The 27877-nt window shown below is 38.8% G+C and overlaps 1 protein-coding gene across 2 annotated transcripts in view; it reads right to left on the reverse strand.

The window, feature by feature from the left end:
- Positions 1-4973: 4973 nt before the first annotated feature.
- Positions 4974-27877, reverse strand: part of org-1 (optomotor-blind-related-gene-1) — a 231011-nt gene continuing 208107 nt past the window's right edge. The window contains exon 8 of one of the 2 annotated variants that reach the window (XM_067158842.2): positions 4974-5807. In XM_067158842.2, the coding sequence (XP_067014943.2) occupies positions 5479-5807 (329 nt within the window). In that variant the 3' untranslated portion in view covers positions 4974-5478. Of the gene's footprint in view, positions 5811-27877 lie in introns of both variants that reach the window. The other variant, XM_067158841.2, reaches the window with a different exon arrangement.

Consider the following 27877-nt stretch of genomic DNA (forward strand, 5'->3'; position numbering starts at 1 on the left):
GACAGAGAAATTAACCAATTATGATTAAAATTCCCGACCCTGCCGGGAATCGAACCCGGGACTCCTGTGACCAAAGGCCAGCACGCCGGACACTGTTTCCGAAGTTGAAGTGAAGTAGTGCATCAACCCCGTCCCCGCCTCACGTCTTTCCCTGTACCGGCCAGTCAGTGATACATAATATAATTCCATCCAATGAAAATACAAACTGATATAAAAGAAGTCAGTTCATTTACGCATTATTTAGTCACACAGTGATACTTTGGACATACGATAAAGGTTGTAACGCGAGCAAGAACGGAATTTTCCAACAACCCTGAGTAAAAAGAAGCCTTACAAATTTATAACAGTTTTTTTATTCTTGGAAACAAACAGTTCTGAAATATATAAACAATGTATAACACATCCCATTGTATATTGCGATTACTGGACCAACGGCGTATCCACAACACGACTGCGGTCAAAAGATAGAGCAAAAATCGCACGTCGACGCCATTTCGAACATGGGACAGCTTGTGAAACTTGTGCCGGAATTAAATGAGTTGAATTTAGCTTAACTTTTGACTCGATCGTTTCCGGAATGTGGTTCCTTATCTCAAATTATTCATTTCCAGACCTCCATCATCCTTAAAAGTTTTGTAACATCATCACGTATACACCCTGTAGAAGGTGATTCTCCGGGTACAACAGCTGGAATTTGAAATGTATGTTTCTCATATAAATCTTAGGTAACATTATGCAACAAGAATGACACTTCTACTGAGATGAAGTGATCCCTCTTGGTTTGTAAGCTCCAAATTTGGAACTTACATCTTCAACAAGGTTTGGTAGAGGTAAAAATAAAAGCCACAAGTGTAGGGTTAATCTATAATTTATTTGAATAATTAAAAAATATTATTACAGATAAAAGGTAACAGAAAATAATTCTCACTATTAGTGTCATCAAAATGTTAAAATATACATATAAAAATATTGATAAAATGCTATCTTTGGCTGCAGAGAATCCAGTAATCCTCTCAAACTTCCTGGGGGAAGATATGGGAGTTGATTATAATACGTTAAACCCTAAAAGAATAGTTATCGCGTTCCATGTGCTGTTAAAACAAATTAATATTACTATGCGAGGGTTCTGTTGCCTTACAGCACCCATAGTGCGCATCATTCCCAACATAATGAATATGTGACATGGATGTTCATTAAAATTGCATCTACCTTAATTCATGATTCTTACTACAGCCTTCGATTAAGAATTCTGTGTCACGTCAACCCTCTTAATTTCACGGCGTCTACTTGCCATTGTAATTCATTTGACTGTATTCTTTGGACATGCAATTGGCAGCGCTTAGATTAAACCGGAGATATTTCCAGCAGATTTTCTTACTTCCATTCCTAATATGATATATCGCTGGCTGAGAATAATAGTGACTTAACTAAACAAATTAACGACTTACAGAGCCTCATTCGCAATATATCCACAAGCCTAGAATATGAGAAGGATATAAATATCTGATTCATCAGTATACTGTAGTTTTTTCGTTTGATTTGATGTGACTCCCTGTATTTTTTCTTTACTTTCTGACTTTATTCAATGAGAAATCTAAAGTACAATGAATAATGTTGCCTTTTCCTGCTTTAACAAATACCTATCAATATTTGTGGTCTTTTCGGGGAGTAAACAGATCTGTAAGAATAAATAACATTCATTACATCATTATTGTATCCATATTTTCTTGGAATATGATACCATCTCATTCACTGACAACGTAAGTCAGAGAAAAATCCAAAAATATTTATTAAATTGCAGAAATGCTTTCATATTATGTTAATATGAAGAGTACTGTCTGCAAATAACAAACAAATTCTGAAAAATATTGAACGATGACAGTGCAACGAAAGATTGAAGTTGCGCCGAAACTTCGAAGGCAATTTTCTCAGAACTGCTAATTTTAAGTTACGTCACTATTATCTACAGCAAACGATAGCACTCTTACTATCAGGTATTTTGAAGAAACAATTTGAATATCACTAGCCTCAGCCTACATCATGGTGATGTTCAGCTGTTCCTCCGATTGCTTGCTTTGTTTATTTCTTTTTTGATCGAGGAGGCTGTGATATTCGATTCTTTCCTCCGAGCGAGGAGAGAGCGATATTCAATTGGTTTTCTTTAGTCGATCGAGGAGGCTGTGATATTCAACTGTTCCTTCCGACTGGCCGTCCTACGCGACAGTTACATTTAATTATTTTTCGATCGAGACAACAGTGTAGCAAACGTTCTGCATCCCATCTTTTGAGATTAGCACTTTAATGTACCTTACTGCAGCGTTGCTTAGGCATTTCTTGGGTTGTGCTATAATTGCTTACCTACATGACGCTTTGTGCAATACAATCTGACGGCTGCCTCTAGTCTAGACCAGGGCAGGCAACCAACGGCATGCTACGTGCCACCACTTTTAAGTATTCATAAACGATGAACCAAAGACATGTATCTTAATGAAAAATATTCTAATGTTGAAGAAATAATCTTCCATTAAAATCACAAATTACTTGGAAAGAAAATGCATTATTCAAATATTCTATTTCATTAAAATTCACAATAAAAACCAATAAACATGTCGGTGAGCGTTCTGGACTTCTTTCCTATTTATCAATTCATATACGAAGTTGCATGAACCAGCAGATATTTTAGATACTTCTCAACGAATGCCGATCGGACTCATTTGTCATCAAATTCTTATTAGAAAACCTTTCTTTGATACATGCATGTGAATTCGAACCTACAATGGCAAAAACAGATCAAGATTTTTAGAAGGCAGCACATTCCTAGCCTATAGTAAGGCCCACGAGAGTTGGAGCATCACCGGCGAGAAAAAGTTGAATAACGCTGCTCGAAAATGTTCTGTTGCTATGGCAACGATAACAGCGATGCCACATTAAAAAAAAAAGCTATCGCCACGTGGATTGGCTTGCTCTCAGTCGCTTTTGTGATATTTAGTTGCTGCTTTACATATCTACGTACAGTATTTGTTTTCTGAATATTATTAAGTAACTAATTCATTCATCCATATTCTGACTGATTTTCTTGTATCGTCTTCCTATAGTGCATATTATACCATAGTTCATTCCTTAAGTATATAAGGTACCGTTAACAATGGTCGTTAAATAATAACACTGTTCTACAAAGGTTCTATTTCTGGGACGAAGATATGCAATTCTAAAGGAATTCCCATTACTAAATTCAAATCTGAAATAAGAATTGTACTATCAGGGATAGTTTTTCCATTAATCCGAACATACATAATTGTCGGCGGCGGCAATATGGTACTTTTATAAAAAATAAAACAATTAAATAGTTGGCAACATTAACTTTACTATTTCTAATTCTTTTTCAGACAATGATGTTACTGTTCAGATAGTGTGGCATGTTAACCTCAAAATCACAGTCAAAATGCAACGATTTCTACTTATTTATTTGGCTTCTTAAGATATACCGATGCCTTTGCTGGCGAGATGTAGTGTTTACAGTGCACTATGTCTCCAGGTATGGACTATATCAAATTTGTTACTTTCATTGACCTGTCTCAGTCTCATCCTTGACTTTGACAATATGAAAGTGACCGAGGTATGAGTGATGTTAGTAATACCATTCCGTATGCAGCCAGTCCCTGTTATGAATGGTGTGAAAATATCGCTCATAGGGTCGGTTGGTGCATGCATTTCAGTGGGCTTGGCAGACTGATATGTAATAGCAACTTCTTGCTCGGTGAGGAAAGCAACGGGAAACTACATCACTCCTCATTTCCCTAGTACGCCTCTTCGGTGATGCCAAGGCTATTTATGACAGCTGTTGGCGGAGCTGCAGAGGATCAAACCAGCCTTTGGGCTGAATACCCAACATACATACACAAGATATACCAAGTGAGTAGGCTATTTCTGTTCGCTATGTCTGACAAAGAAAAGCGAGCCTGGGGTTGTTTCAAGAGAGTAATACAAAACTTCCTTGGAGGTACAAGAGACCCTAAATATAAAGAATTTGTGAAAGAAATGATCAAAGCTCATACGGATTTAGGATGCAATATGTATTGAAAGTACGTTTAACGGACACGCATCTAGACTTCTTTCCAGAGAGTTGTAGTGATGTATCAGATTAGTTTGGAGAAAGATTTCATAATTCATAAGACATAGTTACCATGGTGAAAGGGTATGAACAGAAATAGATGCCCACAATGTTAGCCATTTATTGCTGAAATATAATTCGGGACAAGAAGGATGTCGAATACAAGACGAGAAAATAAGACATGAAAGTTTGCGGTGGCAAATTTCTGTCCATATTTTCAATTTTTTATAATATAGAGCCCGGATTTTTATGCATTAATAGGTTAGAATGCAAATTTATTCAAGCGACTAGCAAGTATAGTCTACCTTCATAACGATTAAGCTATCGGGGTTGCGTGAACATTTGTAGTACGGCCCATCAGAAGACCTATAGTTTATGTTACTCTTGCTACACTACCGAAGAGCGGGTGGCCGACACTCCCTGCTAACGAAATTAGTTTGCAATCTAACCTGTCACTGCATAAAAATCCGGGCTTTATTTATAAACATTCCTGTTAAAAAGTGAGAAAATTATGTGAGCACTTCAACCATCAACTTCTGTTACTCACCTAATGTTTATATGCCCCCTTAATTGCATTTCTATCAGTATGTCTATGACTCTAAATTAAAGCTATATAGACCCACCTAGATATATAATGATATGAAAAAATTAAAAGTCGGATTACTCTTAAACTATCCCTGATGTATGAAAACTAAAACCAGATTTGAATTCAGCATTAAAATGTTTATAAGAATCACACATCTTTCCTCCAGAAATAGGACGTTTTTTAGAACACTGTAATAAAACTATCAGTGTCAGTAGTGTTCTAATCGGTATTTAAAATGTGCATTTGTTAAGGTTATTGTCAAAAACTGCCGAATTTGTTAGAGATTAAGAAATTCATATTTATTGACAACGACGTGTTCGGTTTCAAATGGTAGAATTTATTAGCACGAGCTTAGGAAAAGATCGAGGTTTATTGAATTTCATTAGGCCTATATGTTTTATTAAATATTCAGCCTGTATTTAAGGGTGGTATGCCGCAGATGCATGTAAATATGACAACGCAGCATACTTCGTAGTTACTGTTTTCGCCGCTCAAATGTCAGACTCCAGCTCTCGTGGGCTCTCGTGAAGTACTACGCACCTCTTTGAACTTTCTGTGAGCTGTATTCTTTTGAAACTCCAGTCTTGAGATCAGAAGGATCTTCTATGATTCCTCCATAGCTATGGAGATCAAATTTGGAAGTCTGATAATGTCATTAGTGGCCCGCGAGTCGTAGGTTAATGCCACCACTTCAGGTTGATGGTTCAAGAGAGAAATCAAATCCAAAGATAGCGAACAATTGCGAGCGTTTCCGAAGACAGACGAGCACTTGCTAAGAACGCTACCTCGGTGTATATTCGTGGTACCCTGGTCTATGTGGGGCGCTACCGCTGAGGTAGAACCCTTGATGAGGTGGAGGATACGCCTGATGGTGGTACAGGGGGCTACCTCCAGAACGAGGGGATGTCTTGGCGGTCTGGTAGCCCAGATGGTGGTGGTGATGATGGTAGATGGGGCCGTAGCTACACTGGTCTCCCGAATAAGGCTGTCCTAACTGTGGCGGCGGAGGAAGTCCCAGACCTGAACTCCCTGCCGCAGCGGACGCTGCCAAAAGGGACGCCGACATTGCCGCCTCCGTATTACCAGGAACAGCAGCCGGAATGGAATCTTCTACTGGAACAGAAAATGCAATAAGAATAAACGGCTCCATATTTACATATATTAACGGAATACAAGTGGGTAGCAAAATCAATACCTATTTTTTTAAAATATCTAAGAAACTCTGTTAGCTCTCATTTCACAGATCTGAATAGACCAGCCCTCCGCAAACTTTTTACTGTATGTCGCGCCCCCATTTCTTGCTCTCGCTCTTTACTCTTCCTTCCTTTCCTCTCTTCCATTAGTCACTAGATTGCACAAAAATCCGGTTCACGAGAACTTCTGTTAATAATAATAATAATAATAATAATAATAATAATAATAATAATAATAATAATAATAATAATAATAATAATAATAATTAGTGACCTGTGGCAGCAAATGATGCTCTAAGGAGGCTCTTAAGTCCTTTCCTGGAATTGCAGCGTGATTTTCTAAGAATCTGACATTTACTGTCATTTTTGTTCCGGACGCTTAAAAAATGTAACGGCGGCATGTTTTGAGGGCATCGTAAACTTACTTATCAGCAGAGCCCGGATTTTATGCATTAATAGGTTAGAATGCAGACTTACTGAAGCGAGTTGCAAGTATAGTCTACCTTCACAACGATTATGCTATGAGTTTTGCATAAACATTAGGGGTACGGCCCATCAGAACTCCTATAATTTATGTTACTCTTGATACATTATGGAAGAGTGGGTAGCCGACACTTCCTACTGACCAAATTAGTTTGCAATCTAACCTGTTACTGCATAAAAATCCGGGCTTACTTATCAGAAATAAAAGACAAATATTATGTGGTTATTACAGTCCATTCAATAGAATGTGGTACACTAGGAATGTGGGTAGTATGGGTCTGTGATATGAGAAATAAGGGACATCATTTAGCAGTTCGGGAGTAAAATTACGAGTAGAAGTAAGCCGAATCCTAAACAAATCTTCATTTTCCATCATTAAATCTGGTATTCTATACAACTGGCCACAACGACAGCTAACCTCAACGTAAGAGCGCGGGTAAACATTGCGCCATCTTATAACAGAGTATGCGTGTGACGTCACATATTTAGCACAGATTTTGCCTTAATTTAAAGGGATATAACATGAAAACTACCTATCAGATTAATTTGTTATTTTTTCCAACAAGCAGCCCCCTCTTTTATATGTCAATTGAGACGTTAAACATAATCGTAAGTTAGATACTCTCGACGATATACGCGTTCTACTCAAACACTAAAAGCGTATTAAAATTTGTGAAACAAAAGAAGATCGTGTGAAGTATACAGTGTTTACTATTTACAAATACAGTAGAGACAATACGCGACACTTCCAGATTTAGCCTTGTTAAATTGGGAGACAAGTCGCTAGTGGCGCTCCTAGTGGCTTGACCTGAAAATTCGCGCTAAATTCAAATATCAATGGAAATGTATATACGGAAATGGATAAATAAATTACGTCTAATAGAAAGTGTTACTAAGATATTAACTTCAAAGTTGCTAAAGCATTCTGGATAAATGAATGAAGAATTATTTAACAGGTTATTATTAGACATATAAACAAGATGTGAAATGGACTGCTGTGAAAAGGCTTGATCTTTCATTTATGCATTACTTTTTTAGCTTTACAATTCCTGCCTGAACGTTCACGACTAGATATTTCTTTTTTCTCATTTAAATGCATTGTATCATCATATTAAAACACTTTTCAACAAAAATATCGGCACATTCCTTACACACATGATTAAATTAATTTACATTTAAGAGCTGGGCAATTTTCCTTTTAACTTGAAGCCTACTGACAGAAAGAAAATCTATAAATTTTGCCTCAAAAACTTTCAAACGTTCCCTATAAGCAATACTTGCCATAATGCCATTACAAATATCAATGGAAATACATACACAATAATACAGTAGAGACAACAGGCGACACTCTGCGAGATATCGAGGGACAGCGATTGGAGCTCTGTCTAGCGGAGTGACCTGAGAGTTACTGATTCTGTCATAAAAGCACGTGTATTCGTTTGTGAAGTTTTGGGGGTTATTTTTGCGCTTGCATTAAGTTGACATAAGTGAATAGTAGCGTGTATCATTCTTTTATATCCTCCTGTCAATATGAATGGAAAGATATGTGCTGCGTTTGGCTGCAATAACTATGAAGTGCTGAAGGATTCGCGGTCTTTCTTCCGTTTTCCTCGTGACAAGAAAATGTAAGTAAATACTGTGTTTGCGTATATATTCTTCCAGTTACAAAGATATTTTTATAGTACTTCCTAAACTTCTGACCTGCGCGACCCATATTTTAACTGGCTTAAAATATAATAAGCTTATTTTATAGTATTAGTGCAGCAGTTAACCTTCAATACCGATGTGTTGTTGTAGGTGTGATCTGTGGGTTTTGATTTAATTCAGGAAAATACATATGCATATGTGTGTGACTGGTTGTGTTCCAAGTTACCCCATTTGGAATGCCGTAATGCGTTGTCAAACACTGAAGAAAATATGGGTGATTTAAGAAATGTGATGATGATGATGCAAATTTGCTTTACTCTAATGTAATGGCAAGTATTGCTTATGGGGAAATTTTGAATGCTTTTGCGGCTAAATTTACAGATTTTCTTTCTGTTAGTAGGCTTCAAGTTAAAGGGAAAATTGTCCAGCTCTTAAATGTAAATTCATTTAATCATGTGTGTAAGGAATGTGCCGATATTCTTATTGACAAATCTCCTAATGTGATGTACAATGCTTTTAACTGAGAAAAAGAGACAAATCTAGCCGTGAAAGTTCAGGCAGGAATGCTAAAGCTAAAAAAGTAATGCATAAATGAAAGATCAAGCCCTTTCACAGCAGTCCATTTCACATCTTGATTATATGTCTAATTTCAGTGTTTAAATAATTCTTCATTCATGTATCCAGAATTGCTTTAGCAACTTTGAAGCTAATATTTTAGCAACACTTTATTTCTAGACGTAATTTATTTATCCATTTCCGTATATACATTTCCACTGGTATTTGAATTATCTCAAATTTTCAGGTCACGCCACTAGGAGCGCCACTTGCGAACTATCTCCTATTTTAACAAGGCTCAATCCGGAACTGTCGCGTATTTTCTCTACTGTATATGATACATATTCGGAAATAGCTAAATAAATTACGTCTAGAAAGAAAGTGATATTAAGATATTAACTTTAAAATTGCTAAAACAATTCTGGATAAATGAAAGAATTATTATTTAACAAGTTATTATTTAAAGACTGAAATTAGGCTTTATTCAGGATATGAATTGAATTGCTGTGAAAGTGCTTGATCTTTCATTTATGCATTACTTTTTTTCTCTCTTTTTTGCTTTAGCATTCCTACCTGAACGTTTACGGTTACATTTGTCTATTCCCTCATTTAGAAAACATTGTGTCATCACATAAAGACACTTGTCAATAAACTGATCGGTACTTTTATGTGATTACCCCAACGAAGATCTTTCCTTATTTTAACAAAATAATCCACAAAGGGAACGTTCACCCCATCAACGCAGTAATTAAAACTGAGAGCACGTTTCCTATTTATGAAACTCACAATCTGACTTTTATCCCCGTTTATCATCATACCATTGCCTACTGTCCATCTCACAACATTAGCGAGGTCATTTTGCAATTGCTCACAATTTTGTAGCTTATTTATTACTCTGTGCAGAATAACATCATCTGCAAAAAGCGCCTTATCACTTAATCCACTTCTTTACACATATCATTGATATATAAGAAAGCATAAAGGTCCAATAATACTACCCTGAGGAATTCCCCTCTTAATTATTAAGGGACAGATAAAGCTTTGCCTACTCTAATTCTCTGAGTTCTGTTTTCTAGAAACATAGCCACCTATTCAGTCACTCTTTTGTCAAGTCCAACCCTATCAAATGCTTTAGATAGGTCAATGGCGATACAGTCCAATTTACCTCCTGAATCCAAGATATCTACTATATTTTGCTGAAATCCTACAAGTTGAACTTCAGTGGAATAACATTTCCTAAACCCAAACTGCCTTCTATCAAACCAGTTATGCGTCGGAAACGAAAGAGCGCGAATCCTTCTGCACTTCATAATTATTGCAGCCAAATACAACACGTATCATTCCACTCGTGTTGAAAGGAGGTATAGATGAATGACACACGCTACTATTTACTTATGTCAACTTACTGCAAATGCATAAATAACAGCAAAATCATCACAGACTAATACACGTGCTCTTATGGCATAATCGCTTACCCTCGATATCTCGCACTGTCCTGTATTATCTCTACTGTATTTGGTTACAATCCCGTCACACAAATTTACGGATTACGCCCAGCCATAAGACATATTTATGTCAAAGGAAGACAGAATAAAAGCATTACAGGCTTGAAAAGGGTGCAAATTCTGTATTTGCATAAAGATAGTAGCACATGAAACAAGGCATGTAATATATGCTTTTCCTGAGAAAACGCTATTTGTCAACATAAAGTTATTCAATTGTAGAAATACTTAGTATTAGTGTGCTCCTCTAAAAGTTACCTGCAGCGCGGCTTTGACGTTCCTTGCTAAAAAAGAGGTTAGTCTGCATCAGGCCTGTCCTGGTTTCAGGACGGCAATTGGACTGTATCGCGATTGACCTATCTAAGGCATTTTATAGGGTAGAACATGGAAGACTACTGGCAAAAATGAGTGCAATTGGACTAGACAAAAGAGTGACTGAATGGGTGGCTACATTTCTAGAAAACAGAACTCAGAGAATTTGAGTAGGCGAAGCTTTATCTGTCCCTGTAATAATTAAGAGGGGAATTCCTCAAGGCAGTATTATTGGACCTTTATGCTTTTTTATATATCAATGATATGTGTAAAGAAATGGAATCGGAGATAAGGCTTTTTGCGGATGATGTTATTCTCTACAGAGTAATACATATGTTACAAGATTGTGAGCAACTGAAAAATGACCTCGATAATGTTGTGAGATGGACAGTAGGCAATGGTATGATGATAAACGGGCTTAAAAGTCAGGTTGTGAGTTTCACAAGTAGGAAAAGTCCTCCCAGTTTTAATCCCTGCATTGATGGGGGTGAAAAAGTTCCCTTCGGTGATCATTGTAAGTACCTAGGTCTTAATATAAGGAAATATGTTCATTGGGGTAATCACATAAATATGATTGTAAATGAAGGGTACAGATCTCTGCACATGGTTATGAGAGTATTTAGAGGTTGTAGTAAGGATGTAAAGGAGAGAGCATATTTATCTCTGGTAAGACCCCAACTTGAGTATGGTTCCAGTGTATGGGACCCTCACCAGGATTACTTGATTCAAGAACTGGAAAGAATCCAAAGAAAAGCAGCTCGATTTGTTCTGGGCGATTTCCGACAAAAGAGTAGCGTTACAAAAATGTTGCGAAGTTTGGGCTGGGAAGACTTGGGAGAAAGTAGACGAGCTGCTCGACCATGAAGTTCCTTGGAGTTGTGGAAGGTAAAGGCTTCCACTATCCGTAACCTCGGCACTTGTTGGTGTAGAGTGGTTAGCTCTACGCCCGGCTGCCTTTGCCTCCAGGAATTAACCTGGTACTCATTTTTGGTGTAGGCTGAGTGAACCTCAGGGCCATGTGCACCTCCGGAAGTGGAAATCTCGTTTCTTAAATTTTACGACTTCCTGACGTGGATTCGAACCCAAGTCCTTCCGGGAGAACCGAGCCTTTACCACCTCGGCCAGGCAGCTCCTAATAAGTCTCAGTGGTGTCTTTAAAAGCAGGAAAGATCACAATATGAAGATAAAGTTGGAATTCAAGAGGACAAATTGGGGCAAATATTTGTTTATAGGAAGGGGAGTTAGGGATTGGAATAACTTACCAAGGGAGATAAATTTCCAATTTCTTTGCAATCATTTAAGAAAAAGCTAGGAAAGCAACAGATAGGGAATCTGCCACCTGGGTGATTGCCCTAAATGCAGTAGTGATTGATTGATTGATTGATTGATTGATTGATTGATTGATTGATTGAAGCCTAGGTATACATCCCTAAAAGCCATGTGAGAGCGCTGTAGGTAGTCCAGGAATGTAAGATGCTTTAAGAATAGATTCCAGCATTCTGTAAATTGTGTGTGATGGTGTCATTTTTTAATTCAACGCTCAACCCACTGAAAGGCATCTGCATTATTTAACCATACATGCCAACTTTGCAAAACCAAAAATCAGGAGATTTGGACATGAAAATCAGGAAAAATCGGGAGGAATCAGGAGATACAATTGCTCAAATCCGAAATACAGGAGTGCTATGGTACATTATAATACTTATTGTCTGAAAACACGAGTGTTGCTATACGACGCTACAAGGTTGAAAATTACACATCTCTAGTCCCTCACAGGAAGTATCCGAGTGAGATGCTCGGTCTTTGATAAGTCTTCGGAAAATAGTATGAACTCATGTTCCACATGTGTGAATCAGTCATGCATTTACTGTAGATGCCATTGACTTAGCAAGTGCATAGAATATATTGCATCACGCACCCGCGCGATTATGTGAATCGCAATACTATTTTTTTAAGTAATAAATTTAAATTCGCCAGAATTGTCTCCGAATGGCTCCTAAAATCTCCAGAAAAGTCACTAGCCGCTATCTTTGAAATTCTGTCACTAATTTATTAAAAAACTTCAAACGTAGCGACTAGTCTCTAGAATCGACTAGACTGATGTGAACGAACACGAACGTAGCACGTGACAACGGGAGATTGACGATCGAAATACGCGTCGTGATATTCAGGTTTCAATAAACATGGCACATTCGCGCGCATTTCTCGTATTAATAAACGTCGGTATTTAATTTGAAAGCGGCAATGAGCGAAGGACTTCCGGCCACTTGCGTACAATGCTGAAATGGCGGGATTTGAAAAAAAAAAAAGTTTTTTAGTTCAACAAAATATAAGCTACAATCGGGAGAAATAATAGAATAATCGGGAGGCGGGAGACAATGTCCAAAATCGGGAGTCTCTCGCCTAAATCGGGAAAGTTGGCAGGTATGTTTTTGATAATGTTGGATTTAGAATATTAAACTAGTAATAATAATAATTAGCCTACTGTAAACACACAGAACAGGGGCCATGCCATCAATGACAAATTCCCCACGATATACGAACCTGCGTAAACTTCATACGTCCCTACAAATACTGACGATACGACGTTATACAATACAATACAATACAATACAATACAATAGATTTATTTTGTCTGGCAAGATTAAGGCCATTAGGCCCTCTCTTCCATCTAACCAGAAAAGACAGTTTTTACATGTGCAAAATTGAAATAAGTACACTTACAATTGAAACATCTTGCAACTACTAAACAATACAATATTATGATTAAAAAAGGAAAAAAAAAATAGGAGAATGATGAAGATGATGATGATGATTATTTACACAATTATGACATGATTAGCTAATTTCTATTATCCTTAGTAATAACAGTGGGATTATATAAAGTCTCTAGTTTGAGGGAGGCTAAATCTACAATATCTCCATAGCATTACTTAGTAGGTAGCGGTGACAAAGTTGCCTAAAACTAGCAGGCGAAGCTCCTCTGACAGAGACGGGCAGTGCATTCCATTGTCGTGCCGAAGAAATAACAAATGAGTTTGCGTATCGTGTGGTGCGGTGAGGTGGAATAGATAAGAGTGTATCAGATTTTGACCGTGTTCCAAAACTGTGATTGGATGAGAGGTGGTGAAATTGACTGTACAAGTAGGGAGGTGAGCATGAGGAGAGTATTCGACGAAGAAGGCATAAAGCATGAAGATTACGGCGCTGTTTGAGTTTTAGCCAACCGAGTTCATCGTAGGCAGGTGTAACATGGTCAAAGTAACGTAGGTCACATATATAGCGAACACAGGCGTTTTGGGCGCGTTGTAGTTTGTCGTTAAGAGTAGTAGTCAGGTCGTTGTACACGGCGTCACAGTAGTCGAAGTGAGGCAATACCAGAGTGCAAATAAGGCGTTCTTTTAATATTCGAGAAAATATGTTGCGGAATCTTCTAAGTGAGTTGAGTGTCGCAAATACTTTCCTGGAGATGCTGGTAACCTGCTGCTTCCAAGAAAGATGTTCGTCTATCATAACGCCGAGATCTTTGACAGATTCACTGAAATTAATGGGTGAATTTTGTAGGTAAAGTTTTGGTAAAGTGAATTTGCTTATAGTTTTTGAACAAAGCCGAGGATGTGAAATTATTATAGCTTGAGATTTTACGTTATTTAATCTAAGTCCATGCATGTCAGTCCAGTTACAGATTTCTTGTAAGTCTCTATTGAAATTTTTAATTTCGTCGGTTAGTCTTTCCGGTTCACAGTGCAAGTATAATTGTATATCGTCAGCGTACATGTGGTGTCTGCAGCTGTTTACCGACGAAGTAATATCATTTATATAGACAGAAAATAGAAGCGGTCCTAGGACAGACCCCTGTGGAACACCAACCTCTACGGATCGCCAGGATGAATATTCATTGTTGTTGTTTCTTACACACTGCAGACGACCACGGAGGTATGAATTCATCCACTGAAGACTGTTTGTCGAGAACTGGAGTTTAAATAGTTTGGAAAGTAGTATGTCTATGTCAACAGAGTCGAAAGCTTTAGAGAAATCAAGAAGAGCTAGTATGGTAACTTGTCTTTTGTCCATCGCATTGCGAATGTCGTCTGTAACCTGAAGTAGTGCAGTAGTGGTGCTGTGGTTACGTCGAAAACCAGACTGGTGTTCGTCAAGAATATCGTGTATTTGCAAGTAGTTGGAGACTTGTTGGTGTACAATGAATTCTAGGGCTTTTGAAAGGACCGATAATATGCTCACAGGTCTATAGTCAGTTACGTCTTCAGGCGGTGATTTTTTTAGCGAGCGGGACGACAACGGCAGATTTCCATAAGGAGGGATACGTGCCAGTCATTAGTGAGTGGTTAAATATGTGTGTTATAGTAGGTAAAATTATGTCAATTATTGTCTTAATAAGTTCTATTTCTATGTTGTCTATCCCTTTGGACTTCGATTTTATTCTAAATATGGCTTGTTTAACTTGCGAGGGTGTCACATGTGAAAAGTAGAATTTTTCTCTGTCAGGTGCAGGGGAGTTGTAATTGCTGTATAGTGTGCTATGTTTCCTTTCTCTGTCAATGGTATGTCCGGGAGTGGTAAAATATGTATTGAGGGAGTCGAGGGATACGTCAATAGGATGGTCGTCTCTTTGTTTACCTATTCCCATGTGTCTTAGTTCTTTCCAAGCCATAGCAGGTCTAGTATTTTTATTTAGCAGGGTATGTGCATGTCTAATTCTAGCGTTGCGTACTGACTGCGATGTTTTATTTCGTAGCCGTTTAAATGCGTCAAAATTGTCTTGTGTCGGTTGTCGCTTAAACTTTCTATGTGCGGCATCTCGTCTTGCCATTAACTCCTTTAGCTCTAAGTTTAGCCACGGTGCTGGGGCTCGCGATACCCGTACTGTTTTCGGCGGGGCGTGTCGATCATAGAGCGCTGTCAGATATTCGTTAAATATGTTTACTTTAACGTCAATGTCGTCAACTGTTAGTATATGGTGCCATGGAACATCTAGTGCGTCTTCAGTGAACATACTGTAGTCAATTTTAGAGAGATCTCTGAATGTAATAGTCCCTGGTTTTGTCTTTCGGGTCTTTAAGGAGTAGGATATGTATATTGGGTCATGAGCTGAAATTCCTGGTACAGATGTCTGTCCGTGTTGTAGTACTTTGTCCGTATTCTTGACAATCATTAAGTCGATTGTCGTGTGTGACGTGGCGGTGTGGTGAGTAGGGAGTGTTTGCAAAATGCTCATATCGCAAGATGTAGTCATGTTTAAAAGCTGCCGACATTCGGCATTGTTGTTTCCGGTGTCTGTGTTAAAGTCGCCCATGACAATTACATGTTCATATTGCGGGAGTACGCGTAACAAAGCATTTTCTACGTCCTCCAAATGTCCAATCGCAGGTGGCTTGTACACCACACAGACAGCACATTTCTGATGGGCTACGATTATTTCCAAGAGCAGGAACTCCGGTCTTCTATTGTATTCGCTATCTGAACATGCAATTATCGTAGGCTTTAAACTGGTTTTGACTATCGCTGCTACACCTCCTCCCCTCTTTCCAGCTCTGTCGTTCCGAAGTAAACAGTAGCCAGGTATGTTGAAAGTCTTCGAAGGGATCGGATCATGAAGCCAGGTTTCAGTGAGAAGGCAAACATCAAATACGTCCGGGACAAGTTCTTTAAGTTCGTGGAAATGGGCAGACATTGAATGTACATTTAGATGGGCTATATGGAGACCTTTCGGGAAAGAGGAAACTTTAGCTAGTAGCAGGTCTCTAGTTGAGTGAGAAGGAAGGGGGGTAATTCCAGGAGGGGTCAATGGACAGTTGTCACAAGGTCGTGTTCTGTTTGTGGAGAGTGGAGGGGTGAGTGAGGCCTTGAACGGGATTGTGGCTGGGAAGGAATGTCCGGTACTGTCAGAGGAGAGTAACCCATTAGAGCTCGTTTAGGGCCTACAGAGTGTATCAGAACTATACCGACATAAAAAGTCGGGGTTGATCTTCGTGTTACCGGGCGAGTTGGCCGTGCGCGTAGAGGCGCGCGGCTGTGAGCTTGCATCCGGGAGATAGTAGATTCGAATCCCACTATCGGCAGCCCTGAAGATGGTTTTCCGTGGTTTCCCATTTTCACACCAGGCAAATGCTGGGGCTGTACCTTAATTAAGGCCACGGCCGCTTCCTCCCAACTCCTAGGCCTTTCCTATCCCATCGTCGCCATAAGACCTATCTGTTTCGGTGCGACGTAAAGCCCCTAGCAAAAAAAAAGAAAAGAAAAAAGATCTTCGTGTTATGTAAGAACGATGATGCAATCGGATTGATGGAAAAAAGTTTGTTTCCGAGAAAACGAGGTAACTTTGTTACTCCCGGGTAAAAATTGTAAATTTAAAAAAATCTGAACAAAAATTCAATTTTCGGAGTCGTCAAGGTGCCGAAGTTTTGTCCCGCAGCATTTCTTTTACGAGCGGGTAAATCTATCAACATGAGGTGGTGTATTTGTGCTCCTTCAAAGACTTCCCCATATTGACGGGGATTCGAACACACCACCGGTTCTTCCCTCTGAGGCTTTCATCGTCCTCTGGCGCTACCCCTACCTTCACAAGGTATTAATTCCTATTATTATTTTTTGAATTAACTGTTCACCCTGTCTGTCTTCCTTGCTCCTCGCTGTTGATCATAATTATGGCTCATAACTGTACTTCTGGAAATGTCATCATAATATATAATGTGTCAGGAGAAACATTTCCATGGAAGTCCTCTCTTCATTCGTAAATCATCCTATAATGTGTTCCGCAGATCCACATGCAAGTCAGACTTTCCGGATTCCCAGAGCGACAGACTGTTTCACACAACGATACCGCAAGTTGCTTCAAATGTTTAATACTGTAGCCAAAAGATACTGGACTTCAGTTACACTTAGCTTTAAAATTACAGAACTACTAGAGGGCCCGTGCTGCTAAATAGATCAGATAACGTGGGCCGATTGCAGAAACGATGACTAGTTTTTAAGCCTTAGGCATTGTCTACCTAAACACCGTCTACATTGAGCACGATCTTCCATTGCATGAACAATGTTCAGTTGATGTTTAACTAGACATTGCTTAAAGTTTCAATTTTGGTTTGAAAATGGAGACAGAAGTATATTTCATGCAACTCTTTGCTTGTCGCAGCCAATGAAATTCGTCGGTGCGCGTGCTGAACGCCAGTCTCTTCCTACACATTACACAAATATGGCTAAGCATGACTTGCCCACAGATAAGAGTATCGCTTTCGGTGGAAATTATAATTTTTTTTTTTTTTTTGCTATTGGCTTTACGTCGCACCGACACAGATATGTCTAATGACGACGATGGGACAGGAAAGAGCTAGGACTAGGAAGGAAGCGGCCATGGCCTTAATTAAGGTACAGCCCCAGCATTTGCCTGGTGTGAAAATGAGAAACCACGGAAAACCATCTTCAGGGCTGCCGAATACTGGATACTGGCCGCACTTACGCGACTGCAGCTATCGAGCTCGGTGAAGGTCCATCAGTTCATTGGTGTTCAGTTCCTAGCTATGTTCTTCCACCAGCTCTTGAATGTCCTTGTCATTCACCTCCAGCTCCTTAGTCTGAAATAGGGCTTTGGTGTTTAGCTTCATGAAGTTCGAAATGGCTTGCTGATCCATAGGCTGGAGTAGTGGAGTAGTGTTGGGAGGAAGGAACTTAACCTTAACGAACTTGAATTCCTCCAGTAAGTCGTCTTTAAGGCCTCAAGACCTGGAGGATGAGCAGGAGCTTTGTCCATAACCAGCAAGGCTTTGAGCGGCAGATTATTTTCTGAGGTATGATTCACTAAAGGACCAAAGATCTCGTTCATCCATTGAACAAACGAACAGGGGAGGGTAAAACAAGGCACACGTGACGCTCGTATTGTGGAACCCCACTCGCTTATCGAATTACAATTTATTTAAAATTTTTGCTCGTCTTGCAAAACACTCGTAAATCAAGTTACAATTTATTTAAAATATTTGCTCGTCTTGCAAAACACTCGTAAATCAAGTTACAATTTATTTAAAATATTTGCTCGTCTTGCAAAACACTTGTAAATCAAGTTACAATTTATTTAAAATTTTTGCTCGTCTTGCAAAACACTCGTAAATTAAGTTACAATTTATTTAAAATATTTGCTCGCCTTGCAAAACACTCGTAAATCAAGTTACAATTTATTTAAAATATTTGCTCGTCTTGCAAAACACTCGTAAATCAAGTTACAATTTATTTAAAATATTTGCTCGTCTCGCAAATCACTCGTAAATCAAGTTACAATTTATTTAAAATATTTGCTCGTCTTGCAAAACACTCGTAAATCAAGTTACAATTTATTTAAAATATTTGCTCGTCTTGCAAAACACTCGTAAATCAAGTTACAATTTATTTAAAATATTTGCTCGTCTTGCAAAACACTCGTAAATCAAGTTACAATTTATTTAAATTATTTGCTCGTCTTGCAAAACACTCGTAAATTAAGTTACAATTTATTTAAAATTTTAGCTCGTCTTGCAAAACACTCGTAAATCAAGTTACAATTTATTTAAAAATTTTGCTCGTCTTGCAAAACACTCGTAAATTAAGTTACAATTTATTTAAAATATTTGCTCGTCTTGCAAACACTCGTAAATCAAGTTACAATTTATTTAAAATATTTGCTCGTCTTGCAAAACACTCGTAAATCAAGTTACAATTTATTTAAAATATTTGCTCGTCTCGCAAAACACTCGTAAATCAAATTACAATGTATTTAAAATATTTGCTCGTCTTGCAAAACACTCGTAAATCAAGTTACAATTTATTTAAAATATTTGCTCGTCTTGGAAAACACTCGTAAATCAAGTTACAATTTATTTAAAATATTTGCTCGTCTTGCAAAACACTCGTAAATCAAGTTACAATTTTGTTTAAAATATTTGCTCGACTTGCAAAACACTCGCTTATCAAGTTACAATTTATTTAAAATATTTGCTCGTCTTGCAAAACACTTGTAAATCAAGTTACAATTTATTTAAAATATTTGCTCGTCTTGCAAAACACTCGTAATTCAAGTTACAATTTATTTAAAATATTTGCTCGTCTTGCAAAACACTCGTAAATCAAGTTACAATTTATTTAAAATATTTGCTCGTCTTGCAAAACACTCGCTTATCAAGTTACAATTTATTTTAAATATTTGCTCGTCTTGCAAAACACTCATAAATCAAGTTACAATTTATTTAAAATATTTGCTCGCCTTGCAAAACACTCGTAAATCAAGTTACAATTTATTTAAAATATTTGCTCGTCTTGCAAAACACTCGTAAATCAAGTTACAATTTATCTAAAATATTTGCTTGTCTAGCAAAACACTCGTAAATCAAGTTACAATTTATTTAAAATTTTTCTCGTCTTGCAAAACACTCGTAAATTAAGTTACAATTTATTTAAAATATTTGCTCGTCTTGCAAAACACTCGTAAATCAAGTTACAATTTATTTAAAATATTTGCTCGTCTTGCAAAACACTCGTAAATCAAGTTACAATTTATTTAAAATATTTGCTCGTCTCGCAAATCACTCGTAAATAAGTTACAATTTATTTAAAATATTTGCTCGTCTTGCAAAACACTCGTAAATCAAGTTACAATTTATTTAAAATATTTGCTCGTCTTGCAAAACACTCGTAAATCAAGTTACAATTTTTTAAAATATTTGCTCGTCTTGCAAAACACTCGTAAATCAAGTTACAATTTATTTAAAATATTTGCTCGTCTTGCAAAACACTCGTAAACCATGTTACGCGCATTCCGAGGTTTCACTGTATTATGAAGATGTATGTATGTTATGAGTGATATTTAACGAACATTGTTTTGTTTCTCAATTTGTTTTACGTCGCACCGACAGAGACATGTCTTAAGGCCACGGAAATACAGGAAAGGGACAGGAGTGGTAAGGAAGCGGCCAAGGCCTTAAGATACAGTCGCAGCATTTGCCTTGTAAAATTAAATGGCGTATGGCTTTTAGTGCCGGGAGTGTTCGAGGACATGTTCGGCTCGCCAGGTGCAGGTCTTTCGATTTGACTCCCGTAGGCGACCTGCGCGTCGTGATGGGGGATGAAACGATGATGAAGACGACACATACAGCCAGCCCCCGTGCCAGAGAAATTAACCAATGATGGTTAAAATTCCCAACCCTGCCGGGAATCGAGCCCGGGACCCCTGTGACCAAAGGCCAGCACGCTAACCATTTAGCCATGGAGCCGGACATCACTGTTGTTGACAAGACAACTTTCCAGAATTGACAAGCTTAATGAATATCATGAAGTTTTTTGAAAATTGGTTGAAGAATGGAATCATTGAAATGGTTCCAGATGTAGAAGACAGCAGTTCAGGGGAAATGTGAAATATCAGGGGAAAGTGTGAAAATGGGGAAAGCACGGAAAACCACCTTCAGAGATGCCCACAGTGGGGCTCGATTGTAGTCTCTCCCGAACGCAAGCTGAAAGCTTCCTCGGTTTTTACGAAATATGTTTACTTCTTTTTCTGGTGTGTTTTATTTAAAGTTTTGCGTGGAAGTTTGTCCTTTTGGCAGCCACAGATTATCTGGGAAGTAGTTGATCATTTCAAATAATAAAATAAGTGATAACTATACGTGTTTACACGTCGTGCTATAGATATGATGTACACGATTCCAGCTACCATTTGAACTGTCACCGATCAGTTAAACGAAACCGAAAATTGTAAGTGAAGTACTCTCGATCAACCACGAGTCCACGACTGACCGCTCAGTCATGTAAACTACAATGAGGAGACCGTCCGGTAGTGAACCAGCAGGTGGCCTTCAAGTACTGGCGAGCGCTTTGGCCAATCAGAACACTACATTTTCATTAATTATTTAAAAATATAAGCAATAAATTGTAATGTTTTTAAAGACACTCTTAAAACATGCAGGCCAAGAGATTTCGTCAGAATTCTTTATGATTTCAGTCGGTTGTCTCAAACTCCCGGTAAAGAAAAAAGTCAGCTTAGTTGTTTAAATATATAGACAGTTCTTGAAGAGAGTCCTTAACAATTTTAGTTAGAAAATGTAAGTACAGATAAACCCCGGTAAAATGTTCTTGAAGAGATCGCGTGTATTGACTGGGACTATGTATTACGAGGATGGCACCCACCAGAGTAGCCTGGGCTTTGCCATGTCTTTACAGTTCTCCACTCGGAAAACGGTGGGCTGGTTCTAAGAATTGTTTTCTGTGGTCTCCCATTCTCCGCACTAAGGCGAATGCCAGGAGAATGCCTTGTATAAACCACGGCTCCTCCCACCTCACCTTCTCCGCACCTTAAATCACCGCAACACATCTCCAGGTCTGAGAAGCGGCGTCACCGTCTAACAGGCCCGCCTTAGATCATGTAAGGATTTAAAAGTCGAACAGACTTATTAATTAAACTTTTTAGGATCAATATGATTTATACCGTTTATTAGAACTTATGGGGTAAGCTATCTGCCTTTATTTTTAGGGAAGCAAGTTTTTAAAACTATAGATCAAGGTTGGAGTGAGGACTAAGGCGGTCAGATAATTTACAGTATAATCAATCTGTCCAATATTCTCGGGTAATTCAAAATTGACAGAATAATAGAATTAAAATTACCCCGTCAGAGGACGGGATGGAAACGTTTTAGTTATAGTAGTAGTAGTACAAGAAAGGTAACCAGATGTGTACAGTATCTACGATGGCCAAAAAACAAATTTAATTTTTGACATTTTAATTGCAAAACCTTGAATATGTGAATGCTTTCTTTCTTTCTTAATCTGTTTTACCCTCCAGGGTTGGCTTTTCCCTCGGACTCAGCGAGGGTTCCCGCCTCTACCGCCGCAAGGGCAGTGTACTGGAGCTTCAGACTCTGGGTCGGGGGATACAACTGGGGAGGATGACCAGTGTCTCGCCCAGGCTACCTCACCTGCTATGCTGAACAGGGGCCTTGTGAGGGGATGGGAAGACTGGAAGGGATAGACAAGGAAGAGGGAAGGAAGCGGCCGTGGCCTTAAGTTAGGTACCATCCCGGCATTTAGCTGGAGGAGAAGTGGGAAACCACGGAAAACCTCTTCCAGGATGGCTGAAGTGGGAATCGAACCCGGGCCTCAGGGGGTGGCAGCTAATCACACTAACCACTACACCACAGAGGCGGACATACGTGAATGCTACACGATATATATCCCAAAATATTACACAACGTTTATGTTTCAATCAATCAATCAATCAATCAATCAATCAATCAATCAATCAATCAATCAATCAATCAATCAATCAAGACAAGCAGGAACGTGTTTCTCCCCAGAAGAAACTTCCAGCGATTCCAAGATTAGAAAGCCTAAGTCGACAACAGGCAAGAAGTGGATGGTGAAAGAAAACAGGCTCACAGAAAGCGAATGTGGGAATACTGGGAAATAATCAAAGCTCAAGCAGCTTCCGTGGCTCAAGTGGCAGCGCGCTGGCCTCTCACCGCTGGGCTCCGTCGTTCAAATCCCGGTTACTCCATGTGGATTTTTGCTGGACAAAGTGGAGGCGGGACAGGTTTTTCTCCGAGTACTCAGGTTTTCCCTGTCATTTTTCATTCCAGCAGCACTCTCCAATATTATTTCATCTGTCAGTCATTAGTCATTGCCCCAGAGGAGTGCGACATGCCTCGGCAGCCGGCACAATTCCTACCCTCGCCGCAAGTTGGGGACTTCATTCATCCCATCCCTGAGCGGGTCATTGACTGGAAAACAGGTTGTAGGTTTACATTTTCAGTCAAAGCTCAAGGATGCAGACGGTTGAAATGACGTGGCCCACAGCGAAGAAGAAGAAGAAGAAGAAAAAAAGAGACCCAACCCTCACAATTGATGATGATTTAACTGTGAATTAGTTCTCATTAATTTCTGTAAGGGATACACCAACTCGCGACCCCCCAAAAAGTGTGAGAAAAGCGGAAGAAGAACAACAAAATACACTAGGTCACTGAAGGTATACTTCAACTACAGCTAATGAAATGAAATGTCGTAGTGCCGGGATATCCCAGGACGGGTTCGGCTCGCCAGGTGCAGGTCTTCAGGTCTATCTATTTGACTCCCGTAGGCGACCTGCGCGTCGTGATGAGGATGAAATGATGTTGAAGACAACACATACACCCAGCCCCCGTGCCATTGGAAGTAAGCAATTAAGGTTAAAATCCCCGACCCGGCCGGGAATCGAACCCGGGACCCTCTGAACCGAAGGCCAGTACGCTGACCGTTCAGCCAACGAGTCGGACACTACAGCTAATGATTAAGACTTAAACGTTTAATTACAAGTGACTTTCGGAACGAATGCCTAATTAAGTCTGGTATTATGCCAAAGTCGAGTTTACCATTCTTAACGAGGCCATGACTGTCATATTTCTTGTTATAATGCCACATGATGTCGCTAATGAGTTCACCTTCGCCCTCTCCAACGCTATATATAACAAGCGGTTTCATGGCCCACCCCAGCTTACTACTGCTTGGCATCCATCTTACACCAGAAGGCTCTTCTTTCCGTCTGTCTGTCTCTCCTTTTTATTTGCAACACTTGAATACCAACAAGGAACGTCGTTTGTTAGTTCTAAATGTGTTTGCTTTAAAGTCTTGGGGTTGTCCAAGGATTTCTGCAATTTGGGCCACCAATGTACTTTAAGCTTACATTGAGTATGGACACACTTCGAACTTAGCTACACTGCTAAATATAATTATATACTGTATTTTATCCGTAAGTCTACATTAATATTGTGATGAAAAGCATAATTTGGTTTGACTTAAACTCATTCCGATAATAGTAATAATAACTAGCAGTTTCCCGCTGGCTCCGCCCACATTGTATGGTGTTGTTCGTTACTATCCTCATGGATGTATTTGCAAAGTTTCGAGTTAATGAAATAAAGCACATGATCGGCTGTGGTAATAGAATATAATATTATGTCATGGAGACAAATGTACTCATAATTTTTCTCAGAATCTACCAATTTATGTAGTTAATACCTTAAAAGAAAGCGCTTGGTCCACTGAGTGTTCTTAGACCGAAACGAACTGCGAACCTCAATTAGAACCAAAGATATGATTACTTCAAAGAGACAGAAAATTTAAAAAAATCAAAGAATTCGAGGAAGGCGGAAGTTAAGTGATTTATAGTGCCTGATGACAAATCTGTGCATGAATACCTTTCAATTAAAAAAGAAATGAAGAAAATCGACCGGATAGAATGGCCGTACTGACTGACTTTAGTTTTCATCATTTTTTAAAAATATATAGATGATTAATAATAATAATAATAATAATAATAATAATAATAATAATAATAATAATAATAATAATAATCCGTCAAGGAGACGAATTATCTCCGTTACTACTCAATCTCGTACTTGAGAAAGTAATTAGGACGTGGAAAAAGGAAATTAAAGGAATAACCCTTGGCAGACTACTTGCACTGTCTGGTCTTTGCGGATGGCATAGCAATCCTTTCCAATAACAGGCAAGAAGCGATTCATTCCATTGAAAAATTACACGAAATTGCCATCAAAACGGGACTTCAAATCTCGTATGAGAAAACCCACTAGATGGTAGGAGCTTCACGATATTTAGATGGACAGCCTATGATAACTAAATTCGGCAAAAGACCGCTCAACATAGCAGGATGTTACTGGACCATATTTGAAATGCGTCAGATCATTAAGAGTTCACTACTGTGTCGTTTTATACGCACCTGTCTCTTTCTATACAGCTTACCACCGAGCTCGATAGCTGCAGTCGCTTAAGTGCGGCCATTATCCAGTATTCGGGTGATAGTGGGTTCGAACCCTACTGTCGGCAGCCCTGAAGATGGTTTTCCGTGGTTTCCCGTTGTAACACTAGGAAAATGCTGGGCTTGTACCTTAATTAAGGCCACGGCCGCTTCCTTCCCACTCCTTCAGTGAGTTGACATAATTAAATAGTAGCATGTGTCATTCCTTGATATCTCCTCTCAACATGAGGGGAAAGGTATGTGCTGTGTTTGGCTGCAGTAACTATGAAGTAGAGAAGAATGCGTGGTCGTTCTTCAGGTTCCCTCGTGACAAGAAAATGTAAGGAATATTGTGTTTGCTTATATATTCTTCCAGTGACAGAGATTTTTATAGTACTTCATAATCTTCTGACCTGCTCGACCCATATTTTAACTGGTTTAAAATATAATACGCATATTTTATTGTATAGTTCAGCAGTTAACCTTCAATACTGATGCGTTGTTGTAGGTGTGATCTTTGGGTTTTGAAATGTCACAGAAGCGATTTGGATAAGGTGTACAAGAAAGAAGGGACGTTACGCTTATATAAGACTTACACGATCTCTTCAGATCATTTCCAGGCCAGCGACTTTAGAAATCCTCGACTATACAGCCAAGGGTATGTTACATTTTTACTCTAATTGTACGTAAATATTCCTCAAAGCATCACTATCGACAACATTTTCATATTTTGCCTTCTTTTATCCCTCTTCTCAGATTAAAGCCGGGATTTTATAGATTTTCTTTCTGTTAATAGGTTTCATGTTAAGAGGAAAATTGTCCAGCTTTTAATTGTTAATACATTGGATCATGTGTGTAAGGATTGTGCCGATATTTTTATTGACAAGTGTCTTAGTGTGATGATACAATGTTTTATAAATGAGAAAAAAGACAATTCTGACCGTAAAAGTTCAGGCAGGAATGCTAAAGCAAAAAACGTAATGCATAAATGAAAGATCAAGCCATTTCACAGCAATCCATTTCACATCTTGTTTGTATGTCTAATTTCAGTCTAATTCTTCATTCATTTATCCAGAATTGCTTTAGTAACGTCGAAGTTAATATTTCAATAATACTTTCTTTCTAGACGTAATTTATTTATCCATTTTCGTCTATGCATTTCCATCGATATTTGAATTTAGCGCGACTTTTCAGGTCAACTCACTAGGAGCGCCACCGTCGAATTGTCTCCCATTTTAACAAGGCTAAATCCGTAAGTGTCGCGTATTGTCTCTAATGTATTTGGTCAAAGGTACCGTCCTGGCATTCGTCTGGAAATGAGAATGGGAAACTATGGAGTCTTCCGAGCTCCTTGACACATTTGCACGCATTTCCGGATGCTCGGACGTAACTTAGATGTCAACGACGTAAATGACTGGTTGAAAAATGACTGTAATTCAGGCTACGACATAATGAAAGACGAATAAATTATTATCTCTTGTTCCTCGGTAGGTAACGACGACAGTCATGGTGAATTCGAAAATGAAAATGGCGCTCCATCAGAAGAAACAATGACTCATGGAGATGAAACAACGCAGCTGGACAAACTGATGGCCTATTTACAATCCCAGACTGAAACCACGCCGGTAGAACTGTTGTCAGTAAAACGTCTTCGTGATCGTGCTCCACACAAACGCTATACAAATGTAAAACAGAAGAAGATCACACATTATTTTAGTGCATAAAACAGAGTCTTAAATGTAAGAAAAGTGTTCTTAACGTTTTGTACAGTTGAAAAAGGTATTACTGCACAACTTATGTTAATATATTATATACCATGAACTGTATTTGTTTTTTTGTGTTTTAGTTTTTCCGGATTATCCCGATTTTCGATAATCCGGACCTGTTCCGGTCCCACTTAATCCGGATAAACAAGGTTCTTGTGTACACTATTTGTCTTTCAAGAGATATAATCAATAGCTTTCCAGCCACTTCTTTTAAACAAATCATGAAATAATGAACCATTTGTTTTCGCCCAGTTCAAATAGTGTCCTATTCTCCAATCAGATCGCGGCGCTAACTTTTATAATACAGGAGGATGCCTTTAGCCAATAGAGGAATTTTACCTGCGGTCCATCCACCAATAGCAATGTACAGCTCTCTCCCATCACACCTGCTTATCCAATGGACTACCTGGACTTCCCGCCATTGGCTGAAATACAGGTGATTTGTGATGCTCTCTCCCTCTATCCTCTTGTGGTATTTACACAATCGATTGTGTGAATACGACTTTAAGGAGCGTGTCGTCTCAAAACTCACATACATGTATACATACATCATTATAGACCGTTATGTCTTTCAGCGTTCAGTCTGCAAGCCTCTGTGAATTTACTAAACGTCGCCACAATCCTCTATTTGCAACTAGTGCTGTGGCCTCATTTAATTCTATACCTTTTATCTTTAAATCGTTAGAAACTGACTCTACCATCGTCGTCTTGGTCTCCCTCTATTTTTCTTACACTTCATAACAGTCCATTATTCTCCTAGGTAACCTATCCTCCTCCATTCGCCTCACATGACCCCACCACCGAAGCCGGTTTATGCGTACAGCTTCATCCATCGAGTTCATTCCTAAATTAGCCTTTATCTCCTCATTCCGAGTACCCTCCTGCCATTGTTCGCACCTGTTTGTACCAGCAATCATTCTCGCTACTTTCATGTCTGTTACTTCTAACATGAATAATATAT

Source organism: Anabrus simplex, chromosome X (assembly GCF_040414725.1).
Source record: "Anabrus simplex isolate iqAnaSimp1 chromosome X, ASM4041472v1, whole genome shotgun sequence".
Classification (NCBI taxonomy): Eukaryota; Metazoa; Arthropoda; class Insecta; order Orthoptera; family Tettigoniidae; genus Anabrus; species Anabrus simplex.